This window comes from Rana temporaria, chromosome 1, assembly GCF_905171775.1.
Source record: "Rana temporaria chromosome 1, aRanTem1.1, whole genome shotgun sequence".
Lineage (NCBI taxonomy): Eukaryota > Metazoa > Chordata > Amphibia > Anura > Ranidae > Rana > Rana temporaria.
In genome coordinates, this window is record NC_053489.1 from 336,358,626 (window position 1) to 336,374,027 (window position 15,402).

The 15,402-nt window shown below is 41.3% G+C and overlaps 1 protein-coding gene across 3 annotated transcripts in view; it reads left to right on the top strand.

The window, feature by feature from the left end:
• PALM2AKAP2 (PALM2 and AKAP2 fusion) overlaps positions 1-15,402 on the top strand; it is a 451,866-nt gene that overhangs the window by 189,737 nt on the left and 246,727 nt on the right. For all 3 annotated transcript variants that reach the window (XM_040361147.1, XM_040361140.1, XM_040361141.1), the window contains exons 4-6: positions 5,571-5,685; positions 8,124-8,145; positions 12,162-12,260. In XM_040361147.1, coding sequence (XP_040217081.1) covers positions 5,571-5,685; positions 8,124-8,145; positions 12,162-12,260 — 236 coding nt within the window. The remainder of the gene's footprint in view (positions 1-5,570; positions 5,686-8,123; positions 8,146-12,161; positions 12,261-15,402) is intronic.

Below are 15,402 nucleotides of genomic sequence, written 5' to 3' on the forward strand. Positions count from 1 at the left end.
TGATTAATTTTAAAGGGAGGCCAAATGAGCAATTGATGCCTAATTGTTTCCATTTAGTATTTTGAGTTTCCGTTTCAATGTCCACCCTTTAAAACTATGGTAACTCCCAAGTAGATTAGAAAGATGACATCTTTAATTACATCACTAATTACTTCCTGTGGGAAACAACCTTCACCCACTTATCACCACAAAACTGAGACTAGTATGCCAATCCCTAAATTGGTTAAAAAGGAAACAAATGTTATCTAGCATTGAAGGGAAAATCCTTTAGGGAAAACTAAACAAACGGGGTAAAACAAAATTGTAAAAGTCTAGACTGACCAGTAACCCTGATCTTCAGAACAATGCATGATATGATTCATCTGCTCCTCAGATTTGTAAAAAAAATCTATGTTATACTATACTAAAAGAAGATGTAGTTGTATAGAATTTCCAATGCACCTTCATGTAAAATATATACACTGTTGGAAAGAGTGCAAAATTTGGTGCAACTTTGCATGGTAGCCAATATGATTCAGCTTGTTCAATTAAAGGGGTTGTAAAGGTTCGTTTTTTATTTTCTAAATAGGTTCCTTTAAGCTAGTGCATTGTTGGTTCACTTACCTTTTTCTTCGATTTCCCTCCTGGATTTCAGCCTTGCAGATCTCGCACATGCTCAGTGCTGCAGAAATTTAAATTCTATACTTACCCGCAATGGAATTGCACTGAGCAGCTGTGGACCTCCTCTTTTTGGGTTCCCCGCCGGTGCTTCTGGCCCCTCTCCTCTGTCCAGTGCCCCCATGGGAAACCACTTTCCATGGGGGCACTCGCGCACCCTCGCACCTGAGCCCCGCTGTTGCGTCCTTTGATACAGACAGCTAGACTCGGCCCTGCCCCCGCTCCCTCATCACTGGCTTTAATTGACAGCACTGGGAACTAATGGTACCCAGGCAAAACCAGTGAGACCCAGGAGTGACGGGTGAGAAAAGCTGCAGATGTGCAAAGCGCTGGGTAGTGAAAAACACACTGCACCACTGTATTTTAAAGTGAACCTGCAGCCAAATTAAGATAATTACATAATACTGTAGTCGACTATAAAATGCAAGCACTTTTTGATGTCTTACAGAGTGCCACAAATCCAAGGAAAAGTTTGGTTACCTGATGACGTGGTAGTTTGTTTTTGGGATTGTATTCGATTTGTGCAAAGAGAAATCACACAATTACTTACAATATAAGTACATTAAGTAATGACAGATACAGATAAGTAATATTAGAAAACATATTAAGAATACTTAAAGGGTAACTCCACTTTCAAGGGGATAAAAAAAGTGCAAATAAAGAAAAAATAATATAGCGTATACAATTGCGACACAAGTCATATTGTGTACGAGTTCCTCGTACGAGTTCCTCGTACACACGACCGAGAAACTCGACGGGCGAAACACATCGTTTTCCTCGTCGAGTTCCTTGTTAGGCTTGTCGAGGAACTCGACAAGCTTGCTTTGCGTACACACTGTCAAGCCAAAATCTCCTCATTCTAAAACGCGGTGACATATAACACATACAACGGCAGGGGAAGTTCGATTCCACTGGCACAACCCTTGGGGCTGCTTTTGCTAATTTCATGTGTTTGCGTGTTAAATAAAAGTTTGGTAAGAGACGATTTGCACTTTTCAGTCTGTTACAGCTTTGAAAATGTGTTATCTCCATTACAAATGCAACTTTTACTCCCGTCTCATACTTTAATCTGAGCAAGCGCGGGTTTCTTAGCATACAGACGTCCGAGTTTCTCGTTGAAAACCAGCCCGTCGAGGATCTCGACGAGCCAAATCAGACTCCCGTCGAGGAAATAGCGAACTTGCTCTCTTTTTGGCTCATCGAGGTTCTCGACAGTTTCCTTGATGAAAATGTACACATAACCGGTTTCCTCGGCAAAGAAATATCTCAGGTTCTTGCTGGTTTTTGCCGAGAAACTCGGTCGTGTGTACGAGACCTCAGGCTCCATGCGCGCTGGGCTAAAAACAAGTCTGTTCTCTTGGGAGTAAAAAACGCTCATATAGAGCATTTTTTGTACAAAGTCTAGACGAGTTTAGTAGAGTTTTACGTTTTTTCTACCTATGAGCTCCAATCAGAAATGCAAACCAGAAGGTTTTTTTCCTGCCTCTTAACCTTGAGCTCAAAATATGCCTCTAATCATCCTAATGTGCATGGACACATAGGATTACATTTAGCTGCTTCTACAGGCAAAACACAAAACTCAACATTTTCTATGCCAGTGTAATGCCTCATACACACGATCAGATTTTCTGCGGACAAAGTGTAGGACTTTTGTCCGAAGAACGTTGGCCAGGAACTTGTATTGCATACAAACAGCAAATAATTGTCGGCCAACAAACACAAAACTACGTGGTATTTCAGCTCTTTAGCGCCATCCTTTGGGCAACTTCTGCTAATGTTGTGTAATGGTGGGCATCGCTTCTGAGCATGCGTATTTGTACTTTGGAGTTTTGTCTGATGGACTTGTATACACACAATCGGATAATCCGACAACACACATCTGTTGGCAGACAATTTTAAAGCATGCTATCCTACATTTTTGGTGGAATATCCAACAACAATTGTCCGATGGAGCATACAAACGGTCGGTTTATCCGACAAAAGCCTGTCATCACACAATTCCCGCTGGATAATCCGATCGTGTGTATGAGGCCCCGTACACACGACCAGTTTCCTCGGCAGAATTCAGCTTCCGACCGAGTTTCTGGCTGAATTCTGCCGAGAAACCCGGCCGTGTGTACACTTTCGGCCGAGGAAGCCGACGAGGAGCTCGGCGAGGAAATAGAGAACATGTTCTCTATTTCCTCGTTGTTCTATGGGAGCTCTCGTCCCGCCGAGCTCCTCGGCGGCTTCAGGGCTGAACTGGCCGAGGAACTCGATGTGTTTGGCACGTCGAGTTCCTCGGCCGTGTGTACGAGGCCTAAGGCTTAAGTGTGACTCTTGTAGAAGATCATGCTTTGCTTTCCAACAATATTTGTATTTTGCCATTAAAACATCTTGAAAAAACGCAATCAGGAATTTTTTTATGTTTCCTAAACCCTTGTCAAAATATAATTTTCAATCTAAGGAAGAAAACAAAATATCTTCATTTGTTATTGCACATATCAGGAAGGAAGTTATTTCCAGGCTATGTTCAACAGTCTTCTGCTATTTGTAAAAACACCGCTTTGTTCTTATTTAAAAACCTCTTATAATGATCTAGCAAAAATTACATCATACTTAACACCTGGAACAGTTATTGTCGTTCCTTGATCTGCAGTACCTTGTGTACTCTATTGTATTGTTAGTAACTCTTCCTTTATAGAAAAAAACCCTCATGAGACACGGATGAGGCTGCACTGACAGGCACTGATAAGGCGGCACTGATGGGCACTGATGAGGTGGCACTGATGAGGTGACACTGATGGGCACTGATGATGGGCACTTATATACAGCACTGATAGGTGACACTGATGAGCACTGGTAGGTGGCACTGATATGCAGCACTGATGGGTATTGATAGGCGGCACTGATAGGTGGCACTGATGGACATGGCTGGGCACTGATAGGTGGCACTGATGGACACTGATAGATGGCACTGATGGGCATCACTGATGAGGAGGCACCTGCAGGCATTAGAGATGGGCACTAATTGGCATCATTTGTGGCCACTGATTGGCATCTCTGGTGGTCATGGGTGGCATACCTGGTGGTCAGAAATAGTGGGCATCCCTGGTGGTCCAGGTTGGGCATCCTGGGGGGGGGCTGCACTGATAATCAATCAGTGCAGACCCCCCCCCCCATCAGGAGAGCAGCTGATCTGTCAGACGCAATAGAGGAAAAACAGATACAAGGCTTTTCCTGTTTACACCGTGATCAGCTGTAATTGGACACAGCTGATCACGTGGTAAAGAGTCTCCGTCAGAGACTCTTTACCTGGTCTTATCGATTGCGAGTTATCCTGATCACGTCAGAACCCCTTTGCACACATCATATTGCTATATGGCGGGTAGGAAGTGGTTAAAGTCTAACGTCCAAAAAAAGCGTAAAGTCCATTTTTCCCCGTTTTGGACATAGCGGTGAGGTGTTAAAACACCTGTTGGGTTTTTATTGCTACCTCTTCCCCCAATGGGGAGATTGACCTTCTCTATTTGTCCTGTTTACCATTATCATAGCAAGTGAATGTAAAATAAATCCCAAAATGTGGGTTTACACTAGAACAGTAATAAAGGGCAAATCTTCCAATGGGGACACTAGTTATGATGGCAACCAGGGATTCCATCACTTTGGAGGGATTTCCTTTTACTTCCTGTTGTGGCTATGGGACAGGAAATGCAGGTAAATCTCCCCAGTGGAACACAGATGACAAACAAAAAACTGACATGGGTTATGACCCTCCATTAATCTTTCAAAAATTGAAAAAAAGCCCTTAATTCTACTTGACCCTGTAATGACCATGTAAACTATTTTTCATGACTTATTTTATTACTGTGTTTTTCTGCCTCTTGTAAACTTCTCCATGAGCTTCTGAACTTTTTCTTTTCCTCCTCACTTCCTTATTTTGAAAAAAAAAAGCATGTGCTGAAAGTTAGTGGTAGTCATGTTCACTATTCTATAGCAAACAATGTCAAACAATGCACCCACAGCCACCCCCCGGTCGGTTGGTTACCAGCCCACACTTACCCCATCTATGGTGCAGGCAGCGATTCCATCTGGGCGACTGGTGGCAGCTTCCCTTGCATCTACTCCTCGGCATCATGGCGGCCGTGCGTCTCCTCTCTCCTCCTCCCTCTCCTCCTCTTAGGCCAATAGGACCGCTTCTCCTTTCGACCCACTCCCTGATTGGCCTGTAGGAGAATCAGTGTGACAATAGTAATTATTTATTCGCTATTGTCACACAACTGGGTGGTTTTGGAGTGCAGTGCTCTGCGCCCCGAGCCCACCCTTTTTTGTAGCCCATTAGAGCCTCTGGCTCTAATCACATGCTTGGAAAAAAAAAACACGGAATCCATGCGTCCGACACCCCTCATGTAAAATAGGGGGCCAAGCACATAGATGGGGGGCAGTGCCCCTGCGCACTGCGTTATGGGCGGCCACTGGTTGCTACGTTCCTTTATACAGTATGATCATGGAAAATTTACATAGACACCCTCTAACAAGAATTCGATCACAGCAGAAAAAAAAGAAGGAATTCAGAGATTTGGAGGAGGCTTGGAGTAATAAAAGGCACATTTGTGAGTTAAGAAACCATACTTGAATATCATTTTCTTATTTTAAACCAGTGTCTCTTTAACCACTGCTAGAGTCAATTTGTAATGAATACATCACATTCTGATTGTGTACATGATTGCATTTATTGCCATTGACTTATCTTAGTTTCTTGTATTGCCTGTGTAAAGTACTGCCATTGTTGGTTTATTTACAGTATGTGATGGTAATGCAACCATTGAGTGTTAAAATATCTGTTAATGAAGCACAAATATATATTTGACTGTCTATTAAATGGGTGAATAGTCTAATCTTGTTAACGTATTTTCTTTCTACTGTGTTTACAGATTGGAGCAGGATATCGAACAACTAGAAAGTGAGGAGTCATTAATATCTGCCAAAGAACAAATCCTAAGAGAAAAGTTAAAAGAGACTGAAGTATCCTTTCTAGATTTACAAAAGGTAAAATAACTTTTTGTCTTGGATGGTAAGGGGGGATTTGCTAAAACTGTTCCACTTCTTAAGAACCCTCAACCCTGATGCAAGCAATAGGCTAGCTCTTTGGAGGAGTTATAGAAACATTTCAATTACTTAATTGGCTGGTGTCAGTTCAGAGGTGTGCCCATTCCTAGACAGGCATTTGCATTCAGCCTGCTACAGGTAATGCCCAAATGAGAATCTGAATGCTCAATGATTGCAGAACTGAAATCTAATGAATGAAATGGTAAGCTATAGAAGAAGGAAAATCACCGCTCAAGGTGGGTCTGCTATAGGGTCATTCCAAGGGTGCTGGCAGTGCACTAGGCAAGCATTGGCGTAAAATGAAGGATGGATGGCTGCACTCCAAACCAAACAGGTTGTCTTTATTTAAACGAACAGCAAAAACATACCAGATCACAGCAACAGAAACAGGAGGATAACCGACGTTTCGCACTGACTTAGTGCTTATTCATGGCTGAAATGGTAAGCTAGCAACAATAAAGTTGTGAAGGAAGGGACTTGATGATGCTGAATGTTCTCTAGACAAGAAACGAGTTATGTGCTATCTGACGTGCTGCAGCTTCTAATGCACACTTTAAGAAACGCATAGCTGTTAAAATCAGTGGGGGGTATTTACCAAGGCCTGGTTCACACCTATGCAGGTTGCAGTTTGCCTATTTCAGGTGCATTTTGCATTTTTCAATACACGTTTTTGATCTATTGAAGTCTATGGAACCAAAAATCAGAAAACAGTCCCAGGCTCTTTCCATAAAATGCACAGATGTGAGCATGACCCATAGTAAACCATGTTAAATGGACTGTAGTGTGTTTCTGCAAAACTGAAAACGCACTAAAAATGCATAGGTGTGAACCAGGCCTGAAACTGGAGCGTGCAAAATCCAGCGCATCTCTGCATAGAAAATAATCAGCTTCCAGGTTTTTTTTTTGTTACAGTTTAATTGAACAAGAAGAAGTTTTCAGCTGATGGGCTACCATGCAAAGCTGCATCAGATTCTGAGTGCTCCAGTTTTAGCAAATCAACCCCACAGTGAGCAATTTTGGTACAAGAGAGGAGCCTGTACAAATGCACAAGACTTAGACCTCGTACACACAACTGGTTTTCTCGGCAAAAACCAGCAAGGAAACTGCTTTTTGCAGAGAAAACCGTTCGTGTGTACGAGGCTTTCAGGTTTCTCGTCAGGAAATCTGGCCAGAATCTCGACGAGAAAAAAAGGGAACCTGCGCTCTTTTTTCTCGTTGAGATTCTTGTCGGCCTGTTTCCCGACGAGAAACCCGAGAGTGTGTATACTTACCTGTCGCCGTGGAAACCTGCGCATGTTCAAAATGACTTTGACGCATGTGCAGTAGCTTCCACGGCATAGGTAGGGTGAAGCAAGATGGCGGCGACAGCATCGAATGTGACGAGCGCATGCTCGTCGTACGTGGGTGACGTCACCGCGTTCTTGCCTTTCAAGAGAACCGCAATTCTTTTACAAAAGGTCAGTGTGTACATTCAGGCGGCAAGAGATTATTGCCAAGAATCTCATTAGGGAAAACAACGTTTTTTACCTGAAGAGATTCTTGCCCGTGTGTACAGGGCCTTAGGTTGCTTTCACACTGGGACGGGGGCGGCGTCGGCAGTAAAGCGCAGCTGAAGCAGTGCTTTGCCGGCGCCGCTGCGCTGCCCATTCATTTCAATAGGCAGGGGTGGTGGAGGAGCGATGTGTACAGAGATGCTGCTTGCAGGAGTTTTTTTAACGTCCTGCCAGTGCATCACCTTAGTGTGAAAGCCCTCTGGCTTTCACACTGCGACTGTAGGGGGGGGGGGGGGGCGTTTTTCAGGTGCTTTACATACACAATTTTTAGCCCAAAAGTGCCTGAAAAAAGCCCCAATGTTAAAGGGGTCTGAAGGTAGAGCTGGGTTTCAGCTTTAATGACTTCCTATTTTATTGAAATAGTTATATTTTTCAGACCTCTGAAGCAGTGGCTTTAGTAGAAATGAGTGCGGCTTTACCTAAATATGCGTGGAGCTGTTGGGATTGGACAAAAGTTCCAAACAAAGATATTAGGCTATTGGGGGAGAGAGGGGGTGTATCTATAAGGGCCAGTTCACACCAGACGCAGTTCCATACAGTTTTGTGTGCATTTTTTCTGCACTAAATGCATGCACAGTATTTTCCATTTATTCCAATGGCTCTAGTTGGCTCTAGTTCACACCATGCAGTCAGTTTCCGGTCAGTTTCTGCACCGGAAACTGACTGCATGGTGTGAACTAGAGCCATTGGAATTACTGTGCATAAAAAAATGCACATGAAACTGTACGGAACTGCATCTGGTGTGAACTGGCCCTTACAGTAAAATTTTAAATATAAGTTGTTCATCAGTATAAAAGACCTGAACGAAGTTTCTTGTTTTCACAGAGCTTAAAGAATCAAGATAAAGGTAAGACATTTCCTATTCTATTGCGTTTTCGGATTTTTTTGTATAGTTGTTGTAATTATAAGTATAAGTAGGTGTATTGTTCAGCTTTATGGCTTTGGCATAAAAAAAACTGCTAACTGCTTACTGCTGAGATATTGCATTCTGACGGTGGGAATCTCCACTGTCAGACATGCATGGATCAATGGCTGATCAAGAAAAGCTTTCCAACATTCCTGCTCGACAGAAGTCAATTCTAACTATTAACTTCTTCTGAACAGGGACGGCCATGCATGGATAGAAATTCAACTGCTGAACTTATTGAATTTCAATCCATCTATGACCAGCTTTGCAAATGGATGACCAAACTGCATATTATTAAATAATGTTAATTATAATGAATTGACATAGACAATACCAAATCTGCTCTCTGTTGTATACTATTAGTAATAATGAAGAGCAATGCTCTGTATACGGGTCTATGATTGTTTATTGTCTTAATAAACACCTTCCAAACTCAGGTCAGTTATAATGACACAAATATGTGGACTTTTATTGATATGTAGCAGGTTTTTACATTCGTAAATGAATAGTAGCTCATTTGTATAGTTAAGACTCAGAAAACAGGAAAAACAAATATTAAGAATTTAATTTACACACCTAAAAGACCTTTTCAAGTATTTGCATGCTTTTAGGACCTTTCAAATTTGCAATCAATGAATATGCATTTCTTTGTGAATTAGACTAAGACAGGAAAGACTACTAACTAATGTATTTGTATAAGAAATACTAGTAACACACACACACACAGACATGCCTGTAAAAACACAAGATACTAGGTTTGTTTTCATTGGCTATTTAGATTTATGTAGCCATGTACAACATATTTCCTGGTATTTAAATGTGGCCAAAATTACCCAAACTCTTATTCATTTAAGCAATCCTCTATTTGGGTGAACCTCAGGTACTGCCACTTGGAGAGTGCTAGGATTTGCTGGGTCAATATAAATATTAAATAATATTATTTCGCCCATGGCCCAACATGTGCAGCCTGCAAGACTTAAGCCCTGTACACGCGGGTCAGAATCTCGTCAGGAAAAAAACATAGCTTTTCCTGATGAGATTCCTGGCAAGAATCTCTTGCCGCCCGAGTGTACAGACACTCCATTCAAAAGAACCGCGGTTCTTTTGAAAGGCAAGAACACGGCGACGTCATCGCGTACGACGAGCATGCGCTTGTCACATTCAATGCCGTCGCCGCCATCTTGCTGCACCCTACTTATGCCTAGGAAGCTACCGCGTATGCATCAAAGTCATTTCGAGCATGTGCGGGTTTCCACGGCGACAGGTAAGTATACACACTCTTGGGTTTCTCGGCAGGAAAACACTGCCGAGAATCACAACGAGAAAATAGAGAGCAGGTTCTCAATTTTTCTCGTCGAGATTTTAGGCAGTTTTCTTGACGACAAACCTGAAAGCCTAGTACACATGCACGGTATACTCGGCAAGAAAGCTCTGCCAGCAGTTTTCTTGCTGGTTCTTGCGGAGTAAACCGAGCGTGTGTACAAGGCTTCAGCGGCAGGTGAGCTTAGGGTGAACATCAATCCTTCCCATGGGCCAGGGATTCCCTGATTGGCACCTGACCTATTTAGTAGTATGACCAGCATCTGAATAGAATTACTGGGCATGAGGTGGGGAATCCCCAGCCCTTAGAGAAATGATACACAGCTCCTCCTCTGTCTTGCAGGCTTCACACTTTGGGCCACAGCAAACTAATAGTTGTTGTTCAAGTTCCCCCAGGGACAATGATCAAGTGATCCAGGGGTCATGCCTTGATCCATGGTACTAGCACTGCCCTTACCCGTGTCTAAAAACTGTTACTTTAACCCTCTATAGGGGGTATACAGTACAGAGATCTGCATCTATATGTAAGTAATATGGGGTCGTTGTGCTGCAATGGCCCTATAACTTATGGGGTCATGTATGAACAATTCCTTTATTCTGGCATTACACAAACTCTGTACACCTGCCTACATATTCATCTACAAACTGTTCCAGTGCAGAATAGTAACCCCATATAACTTTAAACATGTACAGGATACAGGATTAGCTTAGAATCAATATCCACTGGGGATTCCACACCCAGCATGCTACCCAAATCAGACACTTGATTGTTGTCTACTCAGTGTGGGAGGGGGTTTGCTGTGGAATGAACAGTGATAGTGCATATTTTCAGCATTGATCACTGTATTAGTGTCACTGGTTCCCAAAAAGTGTCAAAAGTGTCCGAATGTCTGCCACAATATCCGCAGTGCCTCTATAAGTCACTGATCGCGACAATTATTAGTATAAAAAAAAGAAAGCCCTGGACCATTTCGCTGGCCAAAGACCAGAGCACTTTTTGCAAAATAGCACTGCGTCACTTTAACTGACGATTGCGCAGTCGTGCGACGTGGCTCCCAAATAAAATTGACGTCCTTTTTTTCCCACAGATAGAGATTTCTTTTGGTGGTATTTGATTACCTCTGCAATTTTTATTTTTTGCGCTATAAACAAAAAAAAAGCGTACATTTTGAAAAAAAAAATCAATATTTTTTACTTTTTGCTATAATAAATATCCCCCCAAAAATCTTTAAAAAAAACAAAATTTTTCCACAGTTTAGGCCGATACGTGTTCTTCTACATATTTTTGGAAAAAAAAATCGCAATAAGCGTTTATTGATTGGTTTGCGCAAAAGTTATAGCATCTACAAAATAGTATTTTTATGGCATTTTCATTATAATTTTTTTTTTTACTAGTAATTGCGGCAATCTGCAAATTTTATCCTGACAGTGACTTTATGGCAGACACATCGGACACTTTTGACACATTTTTGGGACCATTGTCATTTACAGCGAGCAGTGCTATAAAAATGAGAAAATGACACTGGCAGTGAAGGGGTTAACCACTATGTGGCACTGAAGGGGTTAAGTGTGTCCTAGGGAGAGCTTCTAACTGCAGGTGTGATGGGCTGTGTGTGACACGACACTGATCACCGCTTCCGATTACAGGAAGCTGTGATCAGTGTTTTGTCACTAGGAAAACTGGGGAAATGCTTGTTTACATCAGCATTACCCCGTTCTTCCTCTCCGTGGCCGTATCTATCATATGTGTGGGCATGTGAAGCCCAGTTCCTTTTTCCTTCCTGGTTTTCAGAGGGAGGTGTATGCTGGGCGATTTTTTATTTTTGCACAGTAATGCCCATAGACTCCTGGGAAATGAGTGCCATAATTTCCCAGGAGGCAATAGGGTCTTAGGACAGGAAGTTGAACCACCTAGGACCAGGAACTAGGCAGATCACGAACTCTGCCTTGTAACAGAAAGATAGAAGTGAGTAAAACATTTTTTTATATATATTTTTTTTACATTAAAGGCAAGCTGTGAATAGAAAGTTCATTTTTAGGGTGGAACTCCACTTTAAGGCTAAATGGAGCTGTCTGCATTACTATACAGCATACAGTGGAAGGACAACTATGTGCAAAAAATATTTGCCACTGAATGAGCAATTTAAAATAAATAAAAATCTATACTGTAGTTGTAATACGTTTAGCTTTGAAAATCGTAATACGTTTAGCTTAGATATTTAGCTTCTGTATGAGCTATGTGGTAATTTAGGTTTACCAGTGCTTTTGTACAGATTTTACTCTTCTTTAGCAGAGGAAAATGTAGGTAATTATAGTTTATTTACATTCAATATAAAACAGTTAAATATTATTTTACCAGCCATATTAAATCCAGAACTTCCACAAAACCACATGAACCAATTACAAAGATTGAGGGATCTGGACCTGTTCCCTCCTACCTCAGCTAGTCTATTGAAGTCCAGTCACAAGGCAATGAATGTCCACGTTTTGTCCTCTGATCCAGCTGTTTAGCAGAACGCTCTCATGCCCATTGTGCCCTCTGATAAATTAAAACTCTACTGCTGCCTAAGCACAGCTCTGGCTGCGGAGCTCCACAATGCTTCTAACTTAATCTTGTTTGCTTTCTCCTCTACCAGATGCAGTGAACTATATCTACTCCCAGATCCCTGACCTCACCAACATTTACTCTCATCAAGAATCTCCACTAATTTGTGACGGGACCACGAAGGTACCTGGTAAGTATATTCCACCTTGTACTAAATAGGTAACAGATCATATTGATACACAGTGAGGACTGTAGTGTACGTTATGTAAAAAAGTCAATTATTCTCTAAACAATAACATGTGCAATTAAATCATCTATGCTCAGTTAGCCCAAATGATACATGTCCGACTGCTGTGTTTTAAACCTCATTGTTTAATAACTATTCTAATAGTATTATGCTAGTAGTATTGTGAGAGTATATTAGCTTTATATGCAGTATGTCTTCAAAGTCAAATGAAGTAGAAAATACATTTTTTACTGCGTTTAAAGGGTTATTCAACCCCGATCTAATATTTTAAAGAGATTTTCCTGAAAGAAATAAAGTTTGTTGCTTACTTCCTTATTAGTCACAAAGTCAGTGAATCAAGCCTCGTACACACGACCGAGGAACTCGACGGCCGAAACACATCGTTTTCTTCGTCGAGTTCCTTGTTAGGCTGTTGAGGAACTCGACAAGCCAATTTTCTCCATTCCCGTCAAGGAAATAGAGAACATACTCTCTTTTTTGCTCGTCAAGTTTCTCGACAGTTTCTTCGACGAAAATGTACACACGACCGGTTTCCTCGGCAAAAAAATATCTCCCAGCAAGTTTCTTGCTGGTTTTTGCCGAGAAACTCGGTCGTGTGTACGAGGCCTTAGTGTATTGAAAGAAGAGGGTGACCCAAGCAACTAGCATTTGCAGAATCAAAAGCCAACAAATGACAACCTCATTGGAAAGGTTTCCTTCAAGTTTTCAGTGGACAGAAGTACCGTATTTATTGGTGTATACCACGCACAGGCGTATAACACGCACAGACGTATAACACGCACAGGCGTATAACACGCACCATAACTTTAAGAGGGAAGTTTCAGGGGAAAAAACTTTTCACAGCCCCCTGTGTATAACACGCAGGCACAGTTTACCCTCTATTTTCAGGGTAAAAAAGTGAGTGCTATACGCCAATAAATACAGTAATTCCTATGGAAATTTTCTATGCATATTGTTTGGTTACTGTGCTGGCAAAATCTCACCGTGGATCTTGTCTCCGCCCTTCGCATAGAGATTACTTTAAAGATGTCATGTTCTTTCTTTTGGGCTGTCCATTTATTCCTTCTAAATTATGGACAATCTTGCATGGTAAGCACCCTTGGCAGAATTATAAGAGATCAAGATAGCTAATTCTGCCAGCAGTCCCAACGTAATTGTGGCATCTAGTGTGTGATAGCAACAGTCTGTATTCTATAGTGTGTTGGAAGAAAAAGGCTAGGTGGCCTCTGGTATGATCTGTGTGCACATTTTTGATTATTAAATGTTTACCACCACACAAACTGATTTTCATTATACCAGCCAATCAAATGTTGGTTCTCTGCATAAAAACTGCAGGATAAAATCCAAACAAAGACCAGAGGAACACAGAAAGAACAGTTCATTTCTTTACGTATATAGCTTTTTTTTTTAGACCCACAGGATAAAAAAATAAATGGTCTGCTTCATTTCAGCCTGCATGTATAGGAATGGGTTTATGTACTAAAGACAGGTGACTGTATGTATAGGAATGGGTTTATGTACTAAAGGCAAGTGACTGTATGTATAGGAAATGGGTTTATGTACTAAAGACAAGTGTACTAAAGACAAGTGACCTACTTTGCTTGTCATCACTGTTCTACTTCTGACCTACCTTTTCATAATCTGTGTTGGGAGAGACAAGAGAAACAATTTCAATAACCCCTTTTTATGTGAACTAAACACTGGTACATCAATAAGGTGATTTTTTAGACTTTATTCAGTTGCTGCTATGCTGTATTTACTTTTATGCCTGTACAGATTAAGATCAGCCATAGATGGAGCAATTTTACTTCCTGCTACAAAAGTCAGTGTTGATGGAGAAATCCCTCCTGATGAGCCAACCCCGCCGGAAGAACAAAGTGATTATTGCTAGTGGCTATACAACCGCTAGCAGAAATTGCATGTAAAATCCGACAGGCTGGTTGTACCCAAGTTGATCTATCGATCAACTTGGGTAAATTCAGCCTGCCCATACATGGTTTAAATCTCACCTATTGAACCAGCCAAAATTCGATCTATGGCTGGCTTAAGGGTATGTAAAAAGTGATTTTCTCTGAAAGTAGATGTAAACCTCAACTGAATGACATTTAGATGGCTAAAGCCAGGTGTATTAGATATAAATGTTGTTTCTGTTTTAGATAAAATACTTGTTTTCATTTCTTTAATTCTTTGTTCTTAGTGCTTCGGACTTCATGCATTTTTTTTTGCAGCCACTTCCTTTCTACATGCATGCACTGCAGCTTTGACTGCATTGCATTTTGCATGGTGGATTTTATGATGGTGACAACATTAGACCATGTCTGTAAAGTGTGTGTTCAAACGGTCACTTGTAGTTTCTATTGACAACCTATATGTTAGGAGACTGTACAACATAGGAGCACAGCTGGGAGACAGGGACAGAATGTTGTTACCCTATACCAGGAAGTGCCTTTCCTGCATGTTTTTTTGCATGGTGGATTTTCCGATGGGGACAACAGTAGACATGTCTGCATAGTGTGTGTTAGAACAGTCACCTGTAGTCTCCATTTGCAGCCCATATGCTAGGCGGGCAACACAGCAGCACAGCTGGGAGACAGGGACAGAAAGTTGTCACCCTATAACAAGAAGTACTTAAACAGGGACCGTCATGACAGGATCACTGGCATTATACTATTAAATTCTGCAGATATAGGATCATTGAAAATCTATTTTGAAATTACATTAACATATTAACACTTTTATGAGATTTTAGTTATTGTGTTTACATAGACATATTTGGAAGTTAGATGTGAGCCTAGGCTTGCAGAACTGGTAGAACAGTTAGTAGGCAATGGGGTTGATTTACTAAAACTGGAGAGTGTAAAATCTGGTGCAGTTGTGCATGGTAGCCAATCAGCTTCTAACTTCAGCTTTTTCAATTAAGCTTTGACACAAAAAAAAAAGAAGCTGATTGGTTTCTATGCAGAGTTGCCCCAGATTTTGTACTCTCCAAATTTAGTTAATCAACCCCAATGTATGAAAGCAGTAATTTTAATGTTGGTCTACCGAACATTTGTTCATTTTATACATCTAGTCACATTCAGGGGAT